Genomic DNA, 27,987 nt, shown 5'->3' with positions numbered 1-27,987 from the left:
ACCACTATCACTATGCTCCTACGTCATGACGTCATCTTCCCACTCCCAACCCTTCAAAGCCAAATCGAGTAATGACGGCGTCTACACATGCCAGAAGTCTGCTTCCTATAGGTCAACTTGAAGTGGGCAGTCCAAATAATATAAATCCTCGTTTCTGCCGCGCCCACTCACTAGCGCAGGAGTTAAAAAAAAAAAAAAAAAAAGAGGGCGGCTCCTCCCTTAAATAACTCCTTCGCTAAGCTAGTGGACGAAAGTGTCAGACTGGGCGGTCCTTTAGTCATACGCCACGCCCATATAGGTTAGTGGGAAGAAAAAGTGTGACAGGAGGCGGTCCCTATGCAAATAACTCCTTCATCGCACCCACTAGGCAATTTAGAGGGCGGTGTTTTGGGTACAAAATCGCTCGTGCAAGTCACGCCCACTTTTTGAAGTTAAAAAAAGGGGGGCTGCTTAAATAAAAAAAAGTGCCGCGGCGGTAGCTTTGACGTAAATGACTTGTCACCCCCCCTCTCTTGACAATAGGTTAGCCCACTTCTTCCCGCCCTCCTGCTGTGGTGCGCGCGCACGGTGGCTCCTCCTCCCGGTCTAGCAGCGATCAGTGCGCGCTGTGCCGGTGGTTGGCTGTGTGTGCGTGTGTGAGGTGAAGCCGGAGCCGCCTCAGCCCTCCCTGTCAGCGGCCGCTGTGTGTTCCCGGGGGGAGGGAGGGGGACAGAGGGGAGAAGCCTACACTCCTCCGTCTGTTAGTACAGAGAGACACCGAGCCCCCCGGGGGACCATGAGCATCGAGATCCCACCCGGCCTCACCGAGCTGCTGCAGGGCTATACGGTGGAGGTGCTGCGCCAGAGGCCGCCCGATCTGTTGGAGTTCGCTGTGCAGTATTTCACCCGCCTGAGGGAAAAGCGCCTGCAGGATGGCGACGGGGCGGCAGCGGGACACCACCGGCCTCACACCCGAGGGGTCAACTTTGACGGGGAGCCCATGCAGACCGAGTCCAACGGCGAGGAGGAGGAGGACGAAGAGGAGGACGACTCTGACTTTGAACGTAAGAGGCCACGGGGGAGGGGAAGGGGTGAGAGAAGGGTGACTACAACTCTCAGCACGCCCAGTCAGCGAGTAGAGAATAACTACAACTCTCAGCACGCCCAGTCAGCGAGTAGAGAATAACTAGAACTCCCAGCATGCCCTGTCAGCGAGTAGAGAATAACTAGAACTCCCAGCATGCCCTGTCAATAATGAAAGGATGGCTAGAACTCCCATCATGCCTGCCAGTGACGAAAGGCTAACTGTATCTCCCAGTGTGCCCTGTCAGAAATAAAAGGGGCCACCACAACTCATAAACATTTCCTGCCAGTAACAGATGAGTAACTACAATTCCCAGCATCCACTGCTAGTCAGGAGGGGGTTACTACAATTTATAGACTAACCTGTCACTATTGGGAAAGTCACTACAAGTCCCAGCATGCCCCGTCAGCCCAGGTGACTGGTTTTGGCGGCCATGGGAGGGTAACATAAAATGTTGGGGGGTGACAACCTCCTCCACTAGCCTCTGGCAGCCGACTACAGGGCCCAGCATAAGCTGGTAACCCTGTAGATGGCATTGCATTGTGGAACTACAAGTACCAGCATGGCCCTCTAGTTTGAATAAATTGCAGGACAATGATTACTACACACAGTGTGATTTTAAAAGCCTTCAGTCATTTATTGGAAGACAATACCCCATTTACCATCAAATGCCAGTCCATGCTAGTGATACTTTTAATGCCTAATTGGGCTGTGGAATTGGAAGTCCCAGCACTGCCAGTTGGGGAAAGATGACTGCATTTCCCAGCTAGTCGCATTCATCCATGTGAGTCGAGGAAAGATAACCCATAGAATGTTCAGCTACATGCAAATAAAGCTGTGGTGGAACTCTTTCTGTACTACTCCCAAGAGCTTTGAAAAGGTGACTACAAGTTCCAGCATGGCACTATGGCCAATGGGAATCATAAAAGGGTGACTTCAGATCTCATCAATTCATGGCAGGAAGAAATTAAGTCACAGTGCGTATTATTTTCCAATAGGTGTCAGTCCAGGTTGGGTAGGCTTTTGTAGAGTAACCAGGTCCTACATGGAGGACCATGGTAAAGTTATTGCTAGCTGATGAGGACAGGTGGGTGACGACAGGCGATTTGTATATTAGGCATTTTTTATAAGTTCACTCAGATTTTTGCAGTTTGGGCTGCAGAAAAGTGAGCTTCCATGGTAAACTTTTATCATCTGACCCACCTATGGCTGTAGCTGTGTTTTGGCATTCCTCGTTAGACTACATTAGATGTGCAAGCCTACACAAATGTGGCTTCCCGGCTTCATTAGAACTAAAGGTTCCAGCAAGTTCTGCAAGCTGAACATGTGAATATACACTTGGCGCCATCATCCTCCAGCAACTATTATCGTCTGGCAAAAAAACTAAAGTATAGACTTAGAATCAGTGTGTTCTGGTATAAGCCATTTTCATTGGCTGATATGGTCATGCCTTGTTTACACAGAGAGCTGTTGACCCAGGACAAGTATGCTGCAAGTCAATCCAAATCTCCTGGCCTGCATAGTTACCCTGGGTCACTGCTTCTTCAACAAGTGTTCATGTTCCCGGTGAATAAATACACAAGCAATTTTTTTAAATGGAAAAAGCTTTTACTGCAGTACTCACCTTCAATCCAGCAATGCCTTCTTTATTAAAATTTCTATACAACTACACATTTCTGTTACTTACCATCTGCTGTTACATGTGACCCTGGATATGGTATGTAGTCTTAGCTGATGATTATCAGTATTTTGAAGTCTGCCTATACATTTGTAATGTTTGGGTGAAGCAGCAGATCTTGGTGACTGGGTGGTGACCTTTTAGAATGTTGGGAGCAGAGCGAGTACCTTCTGACATGCTGGGAATTGTCAGTTTCCCTGTGCAGCGTTTTCCTGTAAAGTACTGGAATAAATAACGATTTTTTTTTTGTACATCTCTGCTTACATACATGTTTTTTTCTTCCTCTTAAAAAGTGAAGAGAAACACTTGTTGATCCTGAACGAAATCCTACAAGCTTTTTACTTCCTGTTTAAAGCAGAAATTCAGTACTGCCCTCTGCACTCTCATGCAATGTGAGCAGTCCTGGACAGTTTCATTTTAGGGGCTACAGAACACCTCCACCTTTTTATCAGAAGAGTTAAGGGCATGTTCTTTTCTTCTGGGTACAGTAGGCAGGAATGACAACGCTGCTTGAGATTACAGTGCACCAGGGGCAGAATTAAAAAATTCCCCTCATACATTTTTATTTGTCTATAGTATCCATTTGACACAGCAGCACAATGATGTCAGTGATATTTGGCAATGCTGCCAACTTTGTTGTTTCTGTATTTAGGGCCCATCTGCTATGATCAGAGCCTTGTCTCCCTGGGCGTGCAGGCTTGCTGATTCTGGAAGTTCCTGTGTTGCTGAACAGCGGTGCTAAAGCTGGTTTGAATTATACAGCTGTGGTAAAACTCATGACACAATCATGAAACTCTGTGGGAAGATGAGCCTGTCACATCTTGCTGCTTTTATTTTCATTGCAGACGGACGGTTCTGTGTTGGTTAGGGTTTGACACAATTGTTTATCTCTATCATTGCTGTTTGAGTGGCTGTGCACAGTGGCCTATGTATGTCAGAAATAACTCGTCATTGCCTTGTGTCACCAGAATGCTGTCACTGGTTATGAATGGAGAGGGAGGGATTTGCTTTGCAGCAGGGGGTGCAGCTCCAGCTTTGTCACCTATCCATGCTTTAATGTATTCATTGACTGCTATCATGGCCTGCAATCTAGCTCTAACTGAAGATAACTGTGGGGAAATTATTTAGATTATTGTATGTTGTAGATATGTATTATACTCAAACTAGCTCACATTGTGACACGTGTGAGATCACTTTATTAGGGAGGCTGTCGAGACTTTCAATGTTATTTATATCATTGTACAATCTGTGTGAGTTTTCCTCCGTCTGACGTCGCAGCACCGCGGACTATAAACATGCCCGAAGAAACGTAGACTTAGATCGTCGCAAGTAAATTTATTTATTTTTTTTAAAAATGAATAAATAAACAACTCAGCATAATACAGTACGAAGCTTCTATTATCAAGGTCATTATCGAATACTGATCTAGAATTACCATTCTTTGTCGGATTCAGATGCTGCTCCCCCACTAATGAAGTAACTCTATCCGAGGAATTTTTCCCACTGATCAGAATGGGGAAATAGAAGGAGTTGTCAATCAGACAATGTAATCTGGTCAATATATGCATGGTAGTAAAAAGGTAAACAATCAAATCAATATGTGGGAATATCAATCTTTTATCCCAGGGTTTCTCAACAAGTTGTTAAGGGTTCTTTGAGCAACCTGTGCTTTTTAGGTCACCAATGATGTTTTAGGTTATCTGTAAGGGTGACATTCTTCCTACTGACCACCACCCTAAATTACTAATATAGTAATGATAGCAAGGGTTCCCTAAAGAAAAGTTGAGAGAGTGGCTGATTTACCTGGTCATGTGACTGTCGACCAATGGATGGCTGGTAATATTGTGCACATGAAATTGTCTGTAAGAAACATTAATGTCCGTTAATTAAGCAGTTACAGCAACAGTTTTTTTTTCCTTTTAGATGAAACAAGTTTACGCTTGTTAACTAATAAAGGTGACAGTTGGTTGTCTATAGTTTGGCCTGACACCTCTAGCTGTCACTTTTGCAAAGTGAACATGCTGACAGTTTTGGTCTGCATGTAATTGTAGAAGATATTACCCAAATACAGTTACTGGTTTGTTTTTATAGTGGCCTTCAAGCAGACAGAACAGTGCAGTGCCATTACATTGTAGCAGCCATTTGTCCGCAGTCTTTGTACTTTGCTGCTTCTTTTTCATCATTTTATTTTGTAGCATAAATGTTATTAGTAGACCAGATTTTTCTTTTTAATGTTTCAATTACTGGTTTGTTGAATTCATTGTATATTGGTTTTATTGAAAGCCTCCACCTGCAATTCATGTGTCGTTGGTCATATTTTTAGATTCTGTAGAAATTTCCTTCACAGCCGTTGAGCAAAGTAGTCAGGTTACTGGTAGATTTCCTTGTGATTATCTGTCCCTATTGGGAATAATTCAAGTGCAGTTGCACTTTCATTAGTTTTGATAAGTACTTCATGCCCGCTGCATTTTATGAAACACATTTTGCATTTAAGGTATAGGATATGCTTGGTGATCTGCTTGTACTGGAGCAGTCCCTTTGTAGACTCACATTAAAATATTAAATATATTTGATCATTTTGAGTAATGCTTTTTTGGTCGTAGGCTATGTTTTGACCTGTGTAATAATGAGGTGCCTTATTGAGGTGGCAATTGTTTTTCAAGCACATGGACAGTCTTTATAGAATGCAGCAACCCACATAGGTAAAAGTGCATTTTACTTTATGGAAGTGAAATTTGAAAGGTTACCAGTAATTTTATTTTTTGTGTACTGCTTTGGAAAGGAATAGTGGGTAGTCACCTAAATCTGCAGTCTCATGATGCTCCAGCCAGGTCCTTCATCTTCCTCTGTTTACTTTCTGGTGTCCATGTTACTTCTTGCCTAAGCAGACCTGTTTGTTGTATTTAGTTGGTGTCTTTTCTGGGTACACCAGAAAATGCAATCAACGGGAACGGCAGGGTTTAGCCTCCAATATGATTGCAAGCTCATCTGTCACTATGCTTTCTCCTTCTATTATCATGCCCAGTGCTCCTCAGCACACCTGTGTGGAATTTTGTACTGCTTCTCTTTTCAGCTTTTGAGGTTATCTTTATAGGCTGTACAGTAAACTAAAACAGGGTTATTTTTTTTTCTTCCACATTGTTACTGAAGCAAGAAATGCTATTTTGTTTTACTCCCTGTTGATATCAAGAGGCTTACAAAATTATTGGTTGCTGGTATCTGATTCTGTAGGTACAATTCACAAGAGAATTGTCCCTACATTCAGTGTGTTTGATGGTTCTTATGAGTTGCGGCAGTAGCATTGTTTAATGGGGAAGGAAAGGATGCCTTTATTCCAGCAGGTAGGGTTGAGAACTCTGCCGGGGATTTTATTGCATCAATGGCATTACGTTGACAGCCCTAAAAGGAACCAAGCACACTAATTTCTGGCAGGTCAACATGTTTTATATATATTTTTCGTAGCATTTTTTTTATTGTGAAATGTGCATGTTTAGCAATTGTACTTCATTTTTTTGCATTAATTTGCCCCCTTACTTTCATTTTGCTAATGCAAGATTTAAAAATAAATATATCAAAGGGGACAATATTTCTAGGTAAGCATATGGTTCTTTCAGGAATACTTGTATAGATAGATCCCTATTGCTTTATTTAATAACATGGTGCAAAGTGCAGTGTTGTTATCTCTGGTATTATTACTGCTGGCTTGTTTAAACCCCTTAGATATGATCCTGACAAGGATCCTTCTCCTGTGCTCCATAGTCTTATGCATACAGATCAGCTTTGCATTAGCATGGTAACTATTAAAGGGTCACACTGTGCAGTGAAATATGAAAATGAACGGCTTTGTTCACTAGAGCTTATTGTCTCCTTTGTCAGTTATTCTCTATTAATGTTTATTATTAAAGTAAGCCTTGCAATCTGAGGACATGGTGCACGTTTTCAAGGTGCCTTCCTCTTTCTAAAATTTTCCTGTGTTATCTTTGTCACAATTTTTGAAGCATGTAAGGGATGCCTGCTGTCTCAAATGCCTCCAAAGCCCTTTAACTGCTTCTTGGAGTGGCAAACCATGCTTTTTTAGATAGCACAGGGGCCTACACTTTTGCAAGTGGTTCCAGGCCTTTAGGGGGCTTGGAAGGTGAAAAAAAGTGTGTGTGGGGGGGAGTACAATTTTGCAATTGCAAGTATTTGCCTGTACCTAGTGGTTACCACTCCCATGATCCCAGAAGTAGTAAACGTCACCGTTCTTAACTGCTGGTCTGAATTTAGCCGCAAGGAAGAGAGGGCCCACAGAGAATAAGCAGATCTTGCCTGAAGTTTAGATCTTCTTTGGGATCACATTTTGCAAAATGCCTTACAAGGAAGCATTATGAAGTGTAATTATATTAGTGTTGTATATAATTTACATTACAATATTTATAAAATTATTCTTACTTAAAAAAAAAAAAAAAGTAGTTGCACATTCTAGAAGCCTTATGTGTACTTTGTATGTCTTTATTCATTTACTGATTTTTGTTATTATGGTGAGATTCCCTGCTCCCTGAAATGGGTAGCATTGTGTTGCTCTTCTGAGATTTAATGCACTCCTACACTTCTGCTGATAAACTGCTCTGACTTTCACTGCTTGAAATATTAGCGATATTTTCAGCACTTGAGTGGAAAGTAGCTGAGCCTGGCACCCTGATGTGTCACGCAGACCAGTTTGATGGTGAGCATCAGCATGGGGTGCTAATGAGTTCATCTGAAAGGCTATTTGACATTTTTATGATAAGGCTAGGGGCAGTTGGCATATGGCAGCTCTGTAAAACTGGTTGGAGTTCTTTAAAGCCTGACAAAACCCAAAATTGAACAAGGCAAATTTTAATCAGGTGCATGTGAGTGCAAAGAATATCATCAAAGAACTAGAATACAAGTTTTATAGAGGTGTTAAAAAATGGATACAGTTTGGAATGATCATATTGGCGCATGTGGCCCTGTTTCACATCTTTCATTCGAGTTGGGACCATTCCACTTTTGGTGATCCGCAGCATTTTGCTGTAATCTCAATTGTGGTCTCAACAATTTCTATTCAAGTGAATAGTAATATTTTTTTTTTTTGCAAGCGGCTGCACATGGCTGTGGCACAGAAAGTGTTTTTGGCTGCGCAGTTGCTTTTTGAAGAAGTGCAGCTTCAACCATTTGATGAAAATGTGTTGCCTACTACGTGGTTTGCCATGGCTGGGCGCACAGCAACACTTTGCTATATGCCTGGGTGCAGGCACCAGTTTTCCACCAGTCTTTTAATAAAAGTACTACAGGTATGTGTGACCACAAGACACTTAAGTAGGAAGAACAATAGTTGACAGACTTTATTTCCCAGCATGATGCATTAGGAGGCCGAACCTACAGGAAGTTGGTGGTGAGCAACATACCTCAATATGTTAAAATGGAAACTGTAAGGGATTAGAGGGTCTTGCTTCTGTATGGATCCATGTGCAGCTGCATAATTTTTTTTTTTTTTTAATTTGTTCAGTATTGAAGTTATTAAGTTACACTAATCAACTTGATTGCTTTAAGGATTTGCCATTCTCAATTTTAGCGTAACCTAAGCTTTAAAAACCATGCATTTTTTTAACTCTTTATGGATTTATGGGATCTAAACTGTAAGGGAAGACAGCATTGAGGTGCTTTTGTGTACTTAACGAAGGAAGAGCAGATTGTACTCATAAATATTTGGGGCTTTGATGTATATATGGTAATTATGTTTACAGAATATCAGTTGCCTGGTAATTACCATGTGGCAGGGAACTCTTTGACGTCATGAGTGTATTATTGCTGTTGAGCCTGGGAATAACCTGTGTCAGAAGGATGACAAGTTTGATGAAATACCTGTGTGGTCGAATTCCACCCTAAGCAAAGATAATTGTTTCAGTATTAACCTTTTATTGGTAGAGAATAACTGATGAAACTTTTTATAGTGTTGTATGACTATTAAACTATCTAGCCAACATGGTAAAGCATTTTTTGTTTCACTATTCTACTGATATGTAGAAACCAGCTCATAACCCTTACTGGATTGTTTTTCCTAGTTCTTTATTGTATTGGTTTATAATTCTTTCTTCGGAAACCGCTTAACATCAGTTGTCACTGTGAAATGTACTGAAGCAATGGCATGGCTTTTTATTTCAAATTAGAAGCACACAGTGGAAAACGGGTCACAACACTTGCAGCTGTGAAAGTGTTGTTACACTAGGAAGAATGTGTGTATACATTTTGTTGGTATTCCTAAATTGGTAGTGGAAAACAAAGTATTACCCTCACTTGCTTTACAGGAACACATGAAAACACACATTAGGTTAATTTGGATTTTTATATACTTTAGGCTTGTTATCACCATGATAAATATTGATGTGATTTGTACATTGGTCCCATTATCCTGTTTGACACACACTGGACAGCACAACTAAAATGCAGTTTTTCAGTCTGAAATTGCTTTTACATTCTATTAAAAATGGGGCAGTTTTGGGAAGCTGCCCCATTTGCATTGTCTTTAATGGCAATCCTTGTCATACCAGAACTTCTAATCCTCACCTTTCTCTTTTGACCGGAAGGTGCATCTTTCATGGAATTGTGCTATACAGAAGTTCATTAGAGTTGTAGTTAGGGCATTTATCAGGTTCTTGCCTAGGTTATCTTGTGAATGATCTAACTTTGTGTGTGGTGCTAGACTTTTAAACACGTCTCAGACTTAGGTTTTAATGTAGTCTAAAAGCTGGTTCAGACATGCAGTTGAAACAGCAGGTTGCAATGGTTGGCACCATGCCACCTGCCCGAGCCACAGGCCATTTTTTAAGGAACCAGTGTTTAAATATCTTACAAGGGGCTATGCCTAACTACACACTACTAACCCCCATTTATTGTCTAAGTGGGTATTTAGCTTTTTACCTGCTGGTGCCGTTCACGTATACGAGGAAGCGGCCACCACACCACAACCTCACTACTTGTCTGCCTACCTCAACCTCGCCAATCCAGTCCAAATCTCATATCGATTGCTAGTCTTGTCCCTAAGCAAAAAATATTTTTTGCAAGTTTTTACACACCTAACCTTATATTTGAGTGTGGGCTTTAGGTGGCTTAGTATCTAGTTATGAATGGCTTTAGTCTTTTTCTTTCAGTTCACATAAAACCGAATTTATTTTTTTCATACAGCGGTAACTGGATTTTGCATGTAAATGAGCAAAAAACAGTTTTTTATTGCAATTGTTTAGTCTTTGCACTAATGTAAACACATTTTGATATACTTCCAAAAAAATGCATGGTTATAGTTTTCATCCCACTATGTTTTTTTTTGCCCATAAAAGCTTTCAGTATTGTCAGTGCTTATTTATTGAATTTTTTTTCTTGCCATTGCTGACCGCAGTGCATTCAGGGCTTTCAAAATGCTTATTACCTTGGCAACATTTTAGTTCTGGAGCTGATTGATGACGTAAAGACACTTCTACAATTCTTTCTCCTAATGTCCTAGTTATTTAGCTTTTAGAGTACCGTGGTCTAGATTTTATAAGTGAGCAATTGTTGAAAATCAGCATTATAGGCTTAACAGGCACCTTTCAATTACGTCTCATGGCAAATGGCTGTGCAAGGAGAGCCCAGTAAATCTGTCTAGTTTGTATCTTCGGTTTAAGCTTTAACCAGAAGCAGAACTTCAGGCAGAGATAAGATGCAAGTAATGGCAGCTCGGTATTAGGTCATCACAATTATTTTTTTTTATTATTCATGCCGTGTTAATACCTGAATTTAATATTAAATTAACCTCTTGCAGTCCTTTATACAATGGAACTCTGACTGGGAAAGAGGCAGCATAAAGAGCTAGGTGGGTTGTGCTTGTGTGCTAACAAGGAACATGCCAATACGAGAGAAGAGCAGAGATGAGCTTGTTTGTTGCATCTATTTTAGTGTAAATCTTTACACAATTACACTGCAACACAACACTGTTTGCCTTGAGTTCAGTTTTAGGTTTTCACTTATTTAAGGTGTACATACCTAACCGGAGTTGAGTCATGCACTGCTTGACTGGGCCTGATTGTTTGCAGAGCTCACACTTGGTTGACAACGTGTCCGTAGCTAATTTTCTGGCAAACGATGCATAAAAAAAAACTGCTTTATGTTGGTCACAGTGCATTACATTTTAGCTGTAAAGGGCTGTATTGTGTATGTGATGGTAAACGGTTACATACAGTTTATGAGGTCATATATAAACACTTCATGGATGTTGGTTTGTTGTTGCAGGGCAATTTAAGTGTGTTGTCAGTGGCGATGACAGGTTCTGTCTGCTGAACTCTAATAAAGAAAGGTCTGATTCCTGACTATACTTATCTGCAAGTGGATTTTCTATTTCTAAAATCTGTCACATGATTCAGATGTTATGGCTTTGTGCAGTATATTGTTTTTAATGTTCCTGTGCTTTACAGGGTATTTTAGAGGTTTGTTTCCTTCTTTATTAAAGTGTTTGTAAAAACACGTTTTTGTTTTAGATAGATTGGGGAGGTGTTGGAAGCTTTGTAAAGTTTTTTTTGCCTTCGGTGGCCCCACTGGAAAGTTTGGCAGAGATGACCATGCTGGCAGTTCATTAACTTTCGGCTTGCATATGGGAAGCCGGGATTGCCGGGTTTCCCTGCCAACCATGCCTAAGGTGCGCATGCATTTTCTGTTGGGTATGATCCGTAAGAATGATTATTATAGAAGGGACATTGTGTGCCCCTTTCTGCAATAACCACCTGCCTGATCTTGCATTCGCTTTTATTTCTCTACATTCCCAAGCCACAGTAGACTGTACATGTATAGAGAAGTTTTTAGAGAAGTTTGTCAGTAGGCTAAAATCATAAACCTGGTACATGGTCTCCAGTGTCTCTCTAACACTGGCAATCCAGCTCACTCATCGGTGTGCATTTACAGGCTGCACAAGCTTTTGTTTATGTTGGTGCCAGCTGAGACCGCTCACAATAATTCCACATTTGTAACATTTGCACATTCCCTGAAGGTTTTGGAAAGTAGATAAATGATGTGAGTTTCGTTTGAATTCGGTCCAGCATGTTACTTTGTTGCCTGGCCTGGTGTATTGAGACTTTTACCTTAGCATCTAAATTGTTGCATGTTGCCCTTGCCACCGCCTAAAATGTACTGCAAATTTATCCTACCTTAAAACATTTAGATTTTTCAAATACTGCTTTTTATTGCACTCAGGCTAATAAGGTCCCCACCAAAGTATGCTAAAAAAAAAAAAAAAAAAAAAAAAAATAATCTCTTTAAAATGCAGATGAATGAACTGTTCCACAGATCCATAGATTGCGGTTCAATCATGGTTTACAACTAAAATGTACTGCAAATTTATCCTACCTTAAAACATTTAGATTTTTCAAATACTGCTTTTTATTGCACTCAGGCTAATAAGGTCCCCACCAAAGTATGCTAAAAAAAAAAAAAAAAAAGAAAAAAATAATCTCTTAAATAGCAAGTTAAAGGTTCTGTAGGGGACCAGCATTCATCAGTGCTTCTAATTCCTTTCCACTCCCCTTCTACTGCTGGAGCTTCATTTTAAATATGTTGGCGATGGGAAGCATGTGGTGTTCTCCACGGCCTCCCACAATACAGTAATTGGTTCCTGAATACCAATTGCAGGGTCTGAGGGCTGTCACATCGGGAGCCTAGGAAGGGTCTTTAGACATGTTTGTTGTTTTATGCAGAATGTGGTAAATTTTGGGGCCTCTATTGGGTGTACACCTTTGGGAAGTGTATAAAGGAGAAGAACAAATACAAGATCATATACATGATATACCATACAATAATTTGATCTCAATAAAAAAAGTCCTCTCTGGAGTACATTAGAGGTGTGCTCTTTCAGACGGAAAATCCCTGCATTAAAGTTATGGTGGCAGGTAAAACGCATATGATTACACTCGGCGTGCCCTGAATAAGAAATGTAGCCTGATGCCATACTCCTGGAGTTCCTTAAAGGCTTTTTGGCATAATGTATACTACTATTCAGACAAGCTCACTTGTTTTAACTAGGTCTAATATAAATACTTTGCATTGATTTTCACTTGGCAAACAATGCTTGCTTTGTAAAATCCTACAAATCGGTTCTCACATTAAAGCAGTTTCCCTCCTTTAGCTGTGAGATAGAAAAACACCCCCACTTGCTGCATGTTGTGGGCAGAATGGCTTTTGCTGCTTTTAACCCTGCTCGTCATGTATTTTTATTATCTCTCTGTGCGCTGCCACAAGGCCAGTGGGATTCTGGGACTGGGGTTTGTATACTGGAAGATGGAACATGGCGGTGCTGAGAACTTGGGCAGGCTTGAAGCTGCTACTAGGGCATAATCACCAAACCTAGACCTGATGAATGTTGCCAAATCACTGAATACTGCTTCTTGGTGATAATTATAGTGTTTGAAGCTAGCTATAGGGTTCTATATGAGGTTAGATTAAGCCAATATTTCCTTTATTGGACTTTGTGTGATATTAGAACATGTCATTATAAAGGTCTGAAGGGGTTTTGTTTTCTAACATACAATTGCAGTGGTGTGAATGTGTAGGCAGAGTTCAAGTTCTTGTGCTGGCTAATTATTTGTTTTTCGGTGAAGAATACTAGTTCCCCTGCTCTGCTCCTCCCCCCCCCCCCATTCTCGCATGTTGGCTTTATGTGTATTTAATGATTTTTTTAACTTGTAAATATTTCTTTTTGTGAACTGATATTCCAGAACCTTATCTGTAGAGCTGTGCATAAACAGGTTTAGGATTAGGTATCAGCATTGCTTGTAGCTGATCTTTTCTCCGTTACTGAAGTTGTTATCCACTATCTATGTAAAAGCAACACTTTGCTTTCATTTGTCAAAGCCACCCCCTTATGACTGGTGATTGATGGGGGTATAATCAAGAAGCAGCAGGGGCGGTTTAGAAAGCAATGATTCATAGAATAAATGAAGCAGGCAGAAGCTTTGTCTGCAGCTCATTAGTGTTTGTTCACATTAGGGCTATGTGGTTGGGCTATACTGTGGCATTGAATAGAAAGCAATGTCTGATATCCTTGCATATCACATACTATTCACATTGTGATTACAACATGAATTGTGTGAACGAGCCCTCAGGTACAGCTTTCTCTTTAGCAAGGACAGCGAGTAGCAGGGTAGGGAGCTGCTCACCAAATCTGGTGACTGATAGTCGCAGGCATAATGCCTTATATCTGAAAATGCAGAAATACAAAGCTGTAGGCCCAGGAACGGCTTTCTTATTTCAGGAGGAATTCTAAGCAAATTAATCAGAGTCCTGTTTAACAGATGTTATATTTCAGTCCTTTCACTTTCTAAGTTTTCCTGAAATCTGTCATGAGAGAAGTAGGAGTCGTGACACAAAATAGATCTTGTCCCTCACTTTTTTTTTTTTTTTTTGCATGTTTAAAGCAGAACTAAACCCATCGTTACTTGCTTATCTCTTTTCCTTCGCAAAGTGCCACCATCTTCTTTTTTTGCGTCCTCCTTGTGACCTTTGGCCATCTTGATTGGCCAGTCCGTAATGACGTAGCTCCTTTAAAGGTGCGCAGGAGTTCTATCCTGTTGTTGGGTATCCTGGTGACCAAACGGACGCTGCACATGTACATCACCAATCCCGTTCTTCAAGAATGTCCTGCCTGATCATGTAATCCTAAAAGTGAAACTTTAGGTCTGCTTTAATTTGTGTGACTTTAAGCCATTACACATGTTTTCGCACTTTCTATCGATATTGACCAGTGCATCAAATCTTTCCACAATGAAACCAAAAGTCAGTCATTTATGATTGGTAGGCTGTTGATTTCACTTAAGATCCAATCATTTAGATCAGTGTTTGAATCAGAAGTGGAAATAATTTCATATTGAGACACATATTGATTTCATAGAAGCACATATTGTGTATAATTATTGTGATTTGGAATATGTAATGTTGGATTTGTTCACTTTGTTTCTGTGGCTCATGTATTTTTTTTTTTTTGTTTTTCAACAGCTCCTGTCATAAACCGATACAGCAGAAGGGTATCAGGTAAGTTTTATTCTTATCATATGATGTAAAATATTGATGTCATTGTCACACATACATTCTGTTGTTCAATATTTATACTGGATATATTACTGGCAGTGAAAATGAGGACTTATAGTAACTTAAAAGAAACTAAAACATAAATTAAAAATTTAATTGAAAGTTATTATTCATTTTACTAAATCCCAGAACGTTCCTCAGAATTTAGGATGTCATTGCCAAGCTTTAGGCGCAGTTTTAAAGCTAAGCTCCAAGCAGATAGAAGATTCCGATTAATGTGTGTGTCTGTGTGTGTGTGTTAGTGTTATCAGCCTTCTGCTTGTGCTGGAACACAGTAGCTCGGTGAATTAGGGGGGGGGGGGGGGGGGGGGGGGTTAAAAGCAGCACTAGGAACCAATCACTTGTGCTTCAAGACAACATGCTGTTAAAAGAGAGCAGGCTAACCAAAGATGAACTTATCAGTCTTCTGCTTATCTTTTCACTATCTGGGGAATGGACAAGACAAGTAAGTGTTTTCTGCAACAAATAGAAATCTCCTTACTTTTCTAAGGCCAGGTACACCTGTGCAATTGTTCTCTTCAAATAATTGGCTTAGGGCTGATATCGGACGAGTATCTGGCGTGTGTACAGCGCTCATCGTCCGAACGACTGCCCTGGCGGATCCAGGGACGATGGATGACGAATGATTGTAATGGAAGTGAAGAGCAGAGAGCGCAGCTGGGTGCACCTCTGTCGTTCTTCCCCCTCCCTTTTCCATAGAGCAGAATGGTGCTGTATGTACAGCACTCGTTCATGCATCGTGCAGTCGTTAGGATCGTGAAAGATCCTTTCCAACGATAATTATTGCACGTGTGTACATAGCCTAAGAGTATTGTACTTGGTGGTAGAACTTTGTAAATCTCGGGATTTAAGGGGGAAAAATACCAATTTTTAATTATTGGATTTATATAGCACCAACATATTACGTAGCACTGTATATTAAATAGGTATTGAAACAATCTATTTACATCTATTCCACCTCTGTATTTGGTGGTTTGCTTGTAGATTAGTATTAATGGGGGAAAAATAGTATCCATTGTATGGTAATATTACCAATCTCTAACATTTCTGTGTAATGTCATTTTTAATGGAGGAAAAATCTGCCTCTGAATTGTGTGGTCAGTATTCAGCAATCACGAACATCTCGTTCTGTATACTGTGTTCCACTGACTAAAAAAAGCAAATCCATTGTTCCAATACGCACCAACACTAAGCAGAGTAATGTTATAAATTTGAATGCAAAACTACAACTTCAAAAGCTTGAGCTTCTCATGGCTGCCCAAGGGACCTTTCCTCTGTAAAAGCCGAGTTTAAATGTATTGATAATCAAAGGTAGAATCTTCCATCGCATGCTTAACAGGTGTGCAGTGCTCATATTTTATAATCCGGAATCTGCTGCACACTTGTCATGTGACAGGATTAGTGTTAAGTTTAGCCTCATGCATATGTTGCCTTTAGCTGATTGTGCTTTTAGTGCCTTGGTATATCTGTTGCTTTTCTGAGAGGCACTGGGGGTGATTTATGAAAACAGGAGCTAACAAAAGCTGTTTTCTTGTAGCTGCCAACTGGATGTTGGCCTTTACGTGTTTTTTTTTTTTTTCTTCTTCAATCTTTAGTGTTTTGAATCCTTTTACTGTACAGTGGTAACTGCCTGTTTTTCTGATTCCTAAGAATGTGCAATTAAAAAAAATCTGAATTACGCACATGTCCTGTTGTATAATTTATTAACTTTTTACAGTTATTGTAAGGTATATACACAAGCAAATTGAGTATGTTTGGCAACCGTCTTCTCTGCATGAATCTTCTCCATTAGGACGGTTCCTCTTTTTTCATATACATTGTATATTTAAAAGTATTGGCTGTTGACAGAACAGGGGAAAGGGGAAGGCATATATATAACCTTTAGTTGGACTGTGCCTGGATTTTGGGGTTTGCATTACCCCATACATAAAAACAATACATTAGGACATCTTATTCATTTTTTATGGGCCACCATGTTGCACATGTTGTTTTTTAATTGCTGCACACCACTATGTCCAGATGGTTCACATGTGTGTTATAGTGTGCTGCAGTGCCGTTCAACATTAATGGCACACAACCAAGCCACTCTGCAGCAAAATGCATGTTATCGTGCACATCTACATTTGCTTTCATGTGCTTTATTTTGCAAAGTCCAACTTTGCAAAATTTAGGATCAGGCAGGTGGTACAGAAACAGGTTGCTGCAGGCAGTATATAGTCATTGAGCTGGTGCCCTGCATTTCAGGGCTGTTGTATAGGCAGCACTACTGTATGCTGAAAGGAAGAACATGAACTGTTATTGTCTGCTGTCAGTTTAAAACCATATTTCAATGGGAGTTATCACCTGATGAGCTATATTGTTTCTAAAAGATGGCCAAAAAAAGCATATTTCAGATTGATTTAGTAACACAGGTTTTACAAAACTGTTTTATAGGAAAGGAGTATACCATTTTCCCCATTACTGAAACCAAATTTTACCCAAACTTTTTTCATGGTGGAGGTGTCTTTATTTACCTGCCTGCCCAATCCTCATCAACCTGCACTTTATAATGGTTAAATAGAGTACCTGTCCTCCAAAAATGGCCACTACACTTCCGCAGCTGCTGGCTGCAAATCTACTAAATAATGCGGGTCTAAAATGCAGACTGAGCTACTGAATGGCATCATCTGTCCCCTATGACCCCCTCATGTGTTGACTAGTCGTTTTGGGAGCCTGATGTGAAGATTTGATTAGATTTGATTTGAAGTATCGTTCATAGGCTTTATGTGTATATTTGCAGCACGGACAGGGTTTAATGGCAGTTTTTATTATGGTCTGCTTTAATTCTTCAGCACCCTATTAGCAAAACGTTATTTCTAACATTAATAGGAACCACTAAGGGTATAGACGGAACACTTTTTGCCCAGATTGTTATTGAAAAAAGAAAAAAAAATCTCCCTGTGAAGATTAGCAAATTTTGTATTTTGACCTTGCTGTAGAAATAGTTTCTTCAATCCCAAGGCTAATACAAAAGAAAAATATCAATTTATTCTTTAGCTGTAGAATCCTGAGGTTGTGATAACAGCTGCTGTGACCTTCTATTCCAGCAAGGCCTCTGATAAAAAGAAGGCATCTGTGAAAATCACAAGCTGTCTACCAAAATGTAGAACTTTTTTTCATAGTTCACTAAAGGAGATCTATTTTTACTGTGACCTTCCTTAAAGGGGTTTCAGAAGAAATGTACAGCATTTTCATTACTGTTGGAGCTCAGTCCTTCCAGATGCCTCTTTTTAAAGTTCACTCTATAAAGTGATAGGCAGCAGTCATCTCTCTTGCAGCCATGGAATCAAAGTCATTTAATGTCAATACTTGTGGGCTTTACAGTTAGTGGATCTATACCCCAAACTTTTTAAAGTTTTGGATTGAGTTGGTAAGGGTTTGAGAATCCTGTAAGGGATTATAGTTTATCAGAGGATACTTTTAAGAGGGATTCCTTCCTTTCCTCCAGTTTCCTCCCACATGCCAAAAACATGCATTTGGGTAAATTAGCCTTTATGAATGACAAATACTGGTAGGGACAGATAACAGAAACATGACTATGGACTTTGTAAAACACTGAGTAATGTGTTGGTGCTATTTAAATGAAAGATAAATAATACCATTAACTGGGTCAGTGTCTGGTATGATTGAAACTGGAAGCTGTTTATTTAGAGGATGCTAGGAGTCTTAAATTCCATAATCTGGTAAAACAATTTCTTGTAAACCCTAATAAAGAATTTTGGTCTGCTTAATATACTATTAGATGCTTTTTGTGTCTCCTAGTTCTTATCACAGACTGCAAAATAATTCAGACTGTGGCATGGGGATCTGCGAGTGGGAGTAGTTGAACAGTTTAGCAAAAGATTCTGGACAGGGTTGACAATGTTTAGTCTTCAAAAATAAAAAAAAATCTTTGTAGTGTGAGCCAGCAATAGAACCCAGGATCTTATTACATTTTTGACAGATCAGTGGGTATTTTTCTATACTTTCAGGGTTTTTGAAAGGATAACACAGTAATCTGCATGCAACATTTTTTTGATTTGACACTTGCATTTGGTTTTTACCTAAAGAACATTCTTAAACTGTGTTACATAGCCTGAATTTAATTTGGTAAATTCAACTAAAAAAAAAGTTGTTGCTTTGGCCTGCCTGACCCCAGCATAGGTGCACATAAACCTAGCTAAGAATCACATACTTGATAAATATCTTGTAAAAGTACATGTAGCAGTTTTCCTGTACAGAGCAGTATCATTATATCTCTCATCAGTCAGTGCGCGCCAGTCTTTAACCTGCAGTTACCTTTGCAATAAATAGCAACAGGGATTTACAACAATTAGTAAAGGTAGGCATTAGGTTTCTCCTAAAACTTTATTTCAGTATTAGGATTTTGCCCACATCATATTATATGTTTATATAGCTTCCATTCCCGGTGTTTTATGGGAGCTTTAATTCCCCCTGAAACTGTTTGAAGTCACCCCTTAAGGTGCGTACACACTTCCAATTTTTATCGTTCAAAATGAACGACGAACGAACGACGAACGATCGATTGGGCAAAAATCGTTCGTAAAAAAAGTAACCAACGACGCCGACGAACGAGGAAAGTCGTTGGAAACAAACGACCGGACCGGCGGATCGAATTGGACGACGATCGTTGACCATCGTTCGTGTGTACGATCGTTCGTTGATCGTCCATGGTCTGGACATGCGTAATGAACGAACGTTCGTTCACTTTCCTGTCGTGCACATAGTTCCTCTATCGCTCAAACGATCGTATCTATTGTGTGTACAATATCTACGAACGATCGTGTCGTTATCTCTATGTGCAGGATCGGTGCTATACGATCGTTCGTAGATATCGTGCAGGATCGTTCGTCGTTCGTTTTCCAACGATAATAATTGGAAGTGTGTTCGCAGCTTAAGTCTTCTAGTCCCAGGTGGTGCATCTGTCTATCTTGGATGTAAACATACTTGAGATAAACCTATTTATTGATTAAATTACCCACTGCCATGAAATCCAGGAATCATATTGCAGCCCAGAGGAGATCCTCTCTCTAATCGATTTTATGTATGCCAAAAATAAATATTTTTATTCTTTATAAGGTTAGATTGGATAGCAGTGACAAAACTCCGAGTGAGTTTTCAGTGTTCTCTGATTCTTGCCTGAAGGAGATAGCAGCCATTCTTCTAGGTTGACTTTTTGTACAGGGTGATGGAAGATGGGGGCCTACTAGAAAGAATATTTTCAAGCAGTTTGGAAGACCCGGTTGTCATAACAAACACTTCTAACATNTGAAGGTGCTCGCTATCATTCCTTTAAGGTTTATTACAAGCTTAATGCTTAAAATTCTGAGCCCTGTTTGGCTTTTTTTCCCCACTTCATATGTCTGTAGCAGCACGGTGATGTTGGGTATGGTTGCCATGATATAAGCAAACAAATGTTGCCTGTAGCATTAACACAACAGTTTGTTTTTCGAGTTTCCCCTTAACATTATTTTATTCCCTTTTTTTCTCCACTGCTTTAGCAAGGTATCAACCCTGTGTGGGCAGGTTCAGACCTGATTCGGTATTGAGTGATCCTGTGTGGCTCCCATAGGCTGGCACCTTACCAGCTGCTGGGTCACTTGCACGTCAGTGCTGGTTCCTAAAGACCAGTACCATTCACTGCCACCCCTATTTATTCTCTATAGTGTTTCCACAGAGAGAAGCTACATGTAGCACAACCCCACAAACAGCTGTTCTATGGCATTAGGAAACGGCAAATGCATTGCGGTGTCATGGTCATTGTGAACATGGCACTGTTTACTCGTGAACACAGTAGTCTTAGGTGGATGTGTCAATAAATAGATGTCAAGAGCAAACAAAATAAGTTTGATCAGTTACGGGACCATAAGAAAAACAAGAGAATATGACCCCACCAAGGTAATTGCCACAAATGTTCAGCCAACCCCGTGGTACTACCAAATATAAAAAAAGAAAGGGTTTTTTTTTTTTTTTTTTTTTCCTTTCTCTCTCTCTTTTTTTTATTCTCCAGACAATTAGTAGTCTAACTAAAAAGTTGCAACATTTATGAATGCTCCGAGTACTCAATCCCGACACGTTTCGCCCCTAGCTTCGTTAGGGAATGTATATAAAGAATCAGAGCAATATTTAGTTGAGAAGGTGCGGATCTGCTGTCAGTCCAAAGAACAGTGTTGTCAAGACAAATATTTGCAGAATACGTCGACCACGACTCCGTTTAGAATATGGATGCAAGCTGGTTCCAAGAAAATTCCTAATGAATCTGAGTCTCTCTTTCAGTACAGGGATTTTGGGGACTAAGGTCAGCGCTGAGCAGGGAGATAAAGTTGGAGGGCATGGCCGCCTGGGCTAGCGAGAAGGAAAACTTGTCAGTGTAAATAGACCGGAGCAAAGAACCGAAGCACCTCCGTACTTCTCGCTGGCCCAGGCCGCCCAGAAGTGGCTGAGATGTAATTCTCATTGGACTACCTCTTGTGTTCTCGTGTGTGTGTAGATAGATAAATTTTATATATATAAATTTTTTTTTTTTTTTTTTAACCAACCCATTCTCTTTTTCTTGTGTTTTTGTGAGCAGAAGGTATTGGTAATGAATGCTTCTTATTTTTAGTTTCTAGTTTTATTCTAGTTTTATTCCTAATAACTTTTGTTGAAGTCTTTCAGACTGAGTAATTCTACTGATATTGTGTATAAATATTTTAGATACTTTCAGAATGCTTGTGTTTTCAGGTAATGCTGGATAATAAAGGTGTTGTAATATTCTGTTTTTAATAGTTTGTGCCGAAGCCTTTAATCCTGATGAGGAGGAAGACGACACAGAACCTCGGGTAAATTAATGTCTGTCTGTAATGCAGATTAAGCCTACAGCTATATCACACTTTTTGATCACGCCTTATAACAATGAATGTTTTATGTGGATCTGCTTTGTCATGTGTTTCTAAAACAGCAGGACAAAACTTATTGTAGACTGAAACAAAAATGAATGAATGCCAGAGAGTCAAATTATGGATGTAGCTTAAAGCAACTGGTGGCATAAAAAAAATTGGTAGATTGAATTCATACTATTTTAGTCAAATATTTAGTGTGCCTTGGTCTGAGCAAATCACTAAATCTTCAAATTACCAAGCAGTAAAATTCAGTTGTCACTTTTTATCCATTCTAAATATGATCAAATTTGCTGTTCGCTTGACTAGTTCAGGTCTATACGCCAGCTGAAAAATACATTATCTTCTTAGTGTTTAAAAATGTTTAGTTCACTTTCCTGATATTCATTCAATGTCCCTAACTTTTCTTCTTGCCAAACTGAATATAAACAGTTTTCCTCCTGGTTTTAATATTTAGGATTTACTTTGTGTTAAAACAGATCTACCCTAAAACATGATTTGCAAATTGATTTTGTTGGGTGTATCCTAAATTGATTCTAAAACATAAGCAGGTGTGTTTGGGAGAACATTTGCGGGATGACATACTCTCAGCCGTGAGTCCATCTCCACCCCTCTGTACCTTGTACCTTATACAATTAAAGCTGTAGCTATTACATCTTTAGAATTATTATCCTGTTGCAGTGAGTGCTTCCCTCCCACCCACCTTATAAATGCTCGGTTATTTATGACTGGTAATAGTTACACTTCACACAGACTCCTAGAAGTGCTTGGTTGTCTTGTCATATATCGGGGTAGGTTGGATGTGCTCCTACCAACCTTGGCATTTTAAAGTATACTATGTGGCTAAAATTATGTGCAAACCACTCCAGATAATTTTCTTGCCCTTCTCAGTAAATGGCAACCAAATGCTTTGTCATACAAAACGTTTTGGATAAAGGCTTTCAGTCAATGCAGCAGCAGTTCTTGTGGCTATCTTTTCAGCATAACTGTACCTTTGCATAAAGTCATGGTTTTTCCAGTCTAGTGTAGGGGAAACTAAACTGCACAGCGTCCTAACCCTACTTTGCAAAACACATGATCAGGCGGGTGGTTATTGTAGAAAATGATAGGGGAACTGTCGAGATAGCTGCACATGTGCAGCATAGCCATAGTTTTCTGCGTGTGTTGGGAGTAAATGGACGGCTGCTTGAGTTACACCATCCCAGCACAGCCGGTCAGGATGGCCAAAGATTGTAATGAGGAAGTACAAAAGTAAGAAGATGGCAGTGCCCTGCGATTGAACAGGAATAGGTGAATTGCATGGTTTTAGTTTCCCTTCAGGCACATTTTTGAGTGTTCCAGTCAGTGAAAAGTCTGGGCTTTTTTCATTGAACATCAGTAGCTTACCTTACAAGTATTTGTATATCCACACTCCAAATTTTTGTAAAACCTCTTTCCAGAAGAGTGGAGGCTGCACTATACATTCACATGGCACTGGAGTTGGATGTTCCTACGAGCTTCATTAGGTCTTAAGGCTGGATGTCTAAAAGTTTGTATAGTGTTGTTTGTGACCGGTAAGGGTAGGAATGGCTAGAGCCCAGGAGACCGGTTATAGATGTTTTTGGTGTTCACATGGTAGTGGCACTTTGAGAGGCAAAAGAAATAGAGAAAATTTTTGTTTGCTAGGCAACAAAATCCTTACTAAAATACCTCTGCTTTTACATATTTGTCTTGCACCATCGTTATAGAATTGTACTTTGAATTCCTGACTATTGGCATTTGTTCACTGCTGCTAATGATGTATCTCTTCTAGGTAGTTCATCCGAAAACGGACGAACAGAGATGTAGGCTACAGGAAGCCTGCAAAGATATCCTACTCTTCAAAAACCTTGACCAGGTAAATCCCTTTATAGTTTAACCTGAGCTTCTCACTCTGTATCATTTTATTTTTTTTTTTTATTTATATAGTCGTTGGATGTTGATTTTTTCAGTGGTGTGTGTATATGTATTCAGAGCTAAAATACATAATGTTCAAAATGTACTGGCATTTCCTCTTTTTGGTTGATAAAATAGGTTAAACTTTTTAAACTTTTAAAATATAGCCACCTTTTTTTTTTATCTATAGGGTCAGAAAGAAAAAAGATAAGGACTTTTTGGTAATGAAACCAATAAATACCTGTCCAGCTGCTTGCTTGGCCAATCTTTTCTTTGTTGCACAGCTGTAGCAGGGAACTTTTACATTCAACACTTGGGTGTGTCAGCTGCCTGCATCATCTGGTTCCCACTTTTACCCTCATGTCACTATAGGACATTGTAGGGATGTAGAAATCTGCAGAAGAACCTGTAGATCACAGTAATGGACCAGGACAGAATAGACAGAAGAGTGTCTGATACAAAAGAGTTTTTGGCAGCGATAAAGTGAATTTAGGCAGTGCAGACAGCAGGGCAGGTTTCAGCTCTTATACAGCTTTGTTAGTGCTGTTAATATGGGAAGAGAAAAGCAATATACCCATGTTTTACTTTATCTCACTTTTCCCACTGGACAGTCCTCCTTCCATTGGTGTAAATTATAATATTAAGTGGGACAACAATCTAAAGCATACTACTAAGCTATGCAAAACTTATTTGGTGATACTACAATTGATGCTGTGGCCATCAAAATCTCCAGATCTCCTGTAGTAATAGCTTTACTATGTTCTTTACCAAGTTTGTAAATGTATGCCCTACAAAGAAAACCTCAACTGTGAGAACTGCTATAGAAGATGGAAGTAGAAACTTCTTCTAATGCTGATGGCTAGTATGCCAAATGTCTGCAAAGCTGTAATTGTTGCAGATGGAGGATTCTCTGAATTTAAAGTTTGAAGAGTGCAACAGTTACACATGTTATGACATTCACTGTTTATAGAATATTTTTTTCTAGCTACCAAAGCTCAGGAGTAATGTTCATACTTTGAGATGTGGGAAATATACATGCATGTTTTTTTGTTAAGGCTCTGAGTGGCATCCTGTGCCGTAGGCAGTCTTTGCAGCAGTAAAAGTGAATTCTTAAATCTTTGGTATAAACTAGCTTTGCTAGGACACAGGAATATTAACTTCTAGCTTGCTCAGCAGAGTGCTAAGTACATTATTGCTTAGTGACTGAAATTTACTGAACTTAATTTAGTGAAGTGAACTGCAAATTCTACCTTGCTATCGGATTCTAGAAAACCTGCCTGGCTGCCTTTTTTGCTGCTCAAATCAATTTTTTTTTTTAATGCAATAATTTGTGAAGAATTTCAGCAATAAGGCATAAATTGACACTAAAGTCTGTTGCTCAAAGGTGTTGGAAGAAACAGGTGGGAAAAGTTAATTGTAGGAATATTTTAGCAGAAAAGCTGAATTATTCTCAAATAGAAATTAACTGTTTCAGCATTTTTGGCAAGTGACTTTTTCCTCACTATCCAATGATGTCCCGAAGTCAAACGGTCTTTCTGGTATGCCAATATCTGGAGAAGGGTCTCCTCCCAGAGTATCAGCAGTCTGACGGCTTCATGAGCAAATACTTGCAGTTTTAAACTGCATGTGACAAGATCATAACAAATGTTTATTGGTTTCCCATGATTACATCTGTCAAGGTAGTGTGGGGTTTTGTATTGTGCCCAGAAAATGTTTAAATACCTGTCAATGTGAGGTGTAAATCAACAATACAATAAAGAGAAATGGTCACCTGCTTATTGAGAGATAGTGCCTTCCCACACAAAGGTATACTTTCATTCCTTTACTCCCCTGCTGCCTACTATCTGCAGCTGTTTACTGTAAGTCATAGCCTGTGTTAGATGGGCTCAGCTGCAATTACCTAACTCAGGTGCCAATATGTGCAGGTGGGTGATGCTTAAGTATACCTGGCTGCCTCACTCTGTTACAGCAAAAGTTGTGGGAGGTTATACAGAACAGGGAGGTAGTGAGGTGCAAATCAGTGAATATACCTTGCTGTGAAGTTATTGGCTGTCTTACATTGTTCACATGGGCAAAATGAAGAGATATTCGTACATCTTTTTCCTTACATTACACAAAAGTGTAGGGAAAAAGTTTATTTTGGCCTAAAAAGCTGATAATGTAACTATGTGTGCCAGCTGTGAAATTTAATATGAATACTGAACAGGAAGTTGCATAATTTTCATCCAAATTTTCCCCCCAGCATATATTTCTTTTTTTTTTTTTTTTTTTTTATTTAATTTTTTTGTCGGTACTGAAGGATGAATAGTTTGTAGGAAGAAGAATTGTTTTTCTTGTCCATTGAGGGACACAAGAGGTCTTATGTTTCTCCTACAGTTGAAGTATAAACTGGCAAAGAAACCGGTCCCAAATCTGTAATCAGGCGGGGCTTTATTGCAGAAAGGGACAGTCCATGCATCTTCTGCAGGAAGTATTTTTACCTGCCTTACTTGCGCAGCGATTTTGATAGCTTAAGCGAGATAATATACACATGGATTGTAAATATTTGTTTAGTCTGGATTTCAATTTTAAAGAATTTAATGTTAATATATGCATGTGACATATTTTATAAACCCTGACATTGCTGTTTTCTGCGGTTTTCCTTTAGGAACAGCTCTCTCAGGTTCTTGATGCAATGTTTGAACGGAGAGTACAACCTCAGGAACACGTCATTGACCAGGGAGATGAGGGGGATAACTTCTATGTTATTGAACGGTAAAAAAACATTTAGATTTTTCAAAACTTGAGCCCCCCCAACAAGTGCAAAAGAGAAGGAGTGTGCAGGAGAGGACAATATTTGTTTTTTCAAAGCAGATTGGTTTGGATAGTTGTTCTATATGTAAATGTTCCTGCGGCTTTTTTGAAGTGGCACTGCAACAACACAATCATTTTTTGAGCCATTCTGGTAATGAGCAAATATTTGTAAAAGTGTAATTCCACTGGATGGAATCACAGATGAAGGGGTTCAAAATATGCACAAAACCTAAAAATTGGTTTAAATAAATGCCAGTTGCTTATACTATTTGGTTATAGATAAAATCCTTTTTATGAAATGTTTTTAATATTGGACTAATGATACCATTACCCATCTTTATTTTAAATTCCTATTCTGTTGCTTTGCCCAACCCTAATATTCCCATAACTTTTATACTGGCTCAAATTACTCTTCCCAGATCTTCACTGTGTGGCCTCCTCTGCATACTTATTCTTTTTCCCAAAATCTATATTGTACATGCTTCTCTATTGCACCTGTGAAGTGCTCCCTATTTAGTCACTCCATAACAAGAAAGAGATTCCATGCAGATTTCCAAACACTTGCATGGGACCCAATGATAATTTTGAACAGTGGCCCTGTGGTGCAGCACAGTGCAGATCTTAGTGCAGCTGAAACTAGTAACTAAGGCTTGCAGGGTGATCTGAGTGGTGGTGGTGGCCAAATATCAGCATATTTGGTTGATGGAATGTAATATGTTCCTGCGTTCACCTAAAGTCACTATGATTTACAAATGTAAAACCAGCCTGATATTTGCTGAAGCCCCCGCTCCAGTATATGGCCAGGTTGATGGATATTGGTAAATAAAAATTTTACATACCAGTTTGCTGATCATATAAAAGAAATTTTTATATAATTTCTAATGATGTGGGACTGTAATTTTTGTGCCTTTTAAGAACTATTTGTTCTGGTTGATGTGATCTAAAACTACACAATCGCTTTGTGGCGTTTGGATCTGTGCAACAGAACTGCACCCCCCCCCCCCCCCCAACTAGTGCTATACTGCAGAAGTAGCATTGACATTTGTTGCAATGAGTTGTGTGCAGAAAACATTCTTGCATATTGTGCCTGATTATTGTACTGTGAGTTTTCCAGTCAGAAAACTAGTAATTTAAGGTTTTGTGCAGCTGGAGTTTAATGATCTGCTCAGTGGAAACCCTCCCATTACTGCAGGACTATGCAGGGAAACTCTCAGCCCCCCCACTTTATTTTTAAGCTTAGATATGTCTTCAGCTTTTTGGATTGTCTGTACTACAGATGTGTCAGACATATACAAAATTTGCAAACATTTTGAATAGCTCCCATCCATTCCATCCCATCCATTCGTGTTTTTTTTTTCTTTCTCCATTTTGGCTGAATCCTGGCTAGATTCCTGCTATTAAATCTAGACCTTCATATACAGCAAGCCTAAAAAGTGTACATTAATTCACAGCATACTTCAACATTCCACATGGTTATGAGCTATGCTTAGCCCCTTTTAAAGGCGACCTCTACTAGA

The 27,987-nt window shown here is 39.5% G+C and overlaps 1 protein-coding gene across 1 annotated transcript in view; it reads left to right on the top strand.

Moving 5' to 3' along the window:
* The first annotated feature begins 574 nt into the window (after nt 1–574).
* PRKAR2A (protein kinase cAMP-dependent type II regulatory subunit alpha) overlaps nt 575–27,987 on the top strand; it is a 40,954-nt gene continuing 13,541 nt past the window's right edge. The window contains exons 1-5 of the mRNA XM_072420587.1: nt 575–1,043; nt 14,754–14,789; nt 21,654–21,706; nt 23,556–23,639; nt 26,325–26,431. Coding sequence (XP_072276688.1) covers nt 776–1,043; nt 14,754–14,789; nt 21,654–21,706; nt 23,556–23,639; nt 26,325–26,431 — 548 coding nt within the window. The 5' untranslated portion in view covers nt 575–775. The remainder of the gene's footprint in view (nt 1,044–14,753; nt 14,790–21,653; nt 21,707–23,555; nt 23,640–26,324; nt 26,432–27,987) is intronic.

This window comes from Pyxicephalus adspersus, chromosome 8 (genome assembly GCF_032062135.1).
Source record: "Pyxicephalus adspersus chromosome 8, UCB_Pads_2.0, whole genome shotgun sequence".
NCBI classification, from domain to species: domain Eukaryota; kingdom Metazoa; phylum Chordata; class Amphibia; order Anura; family Pyxicephalidae; genus Pyxicephalus; species Pyxicephalus adspersus.
This window is presented reverse-complemented; position numbering and strand designations above follow the sequence as displayed.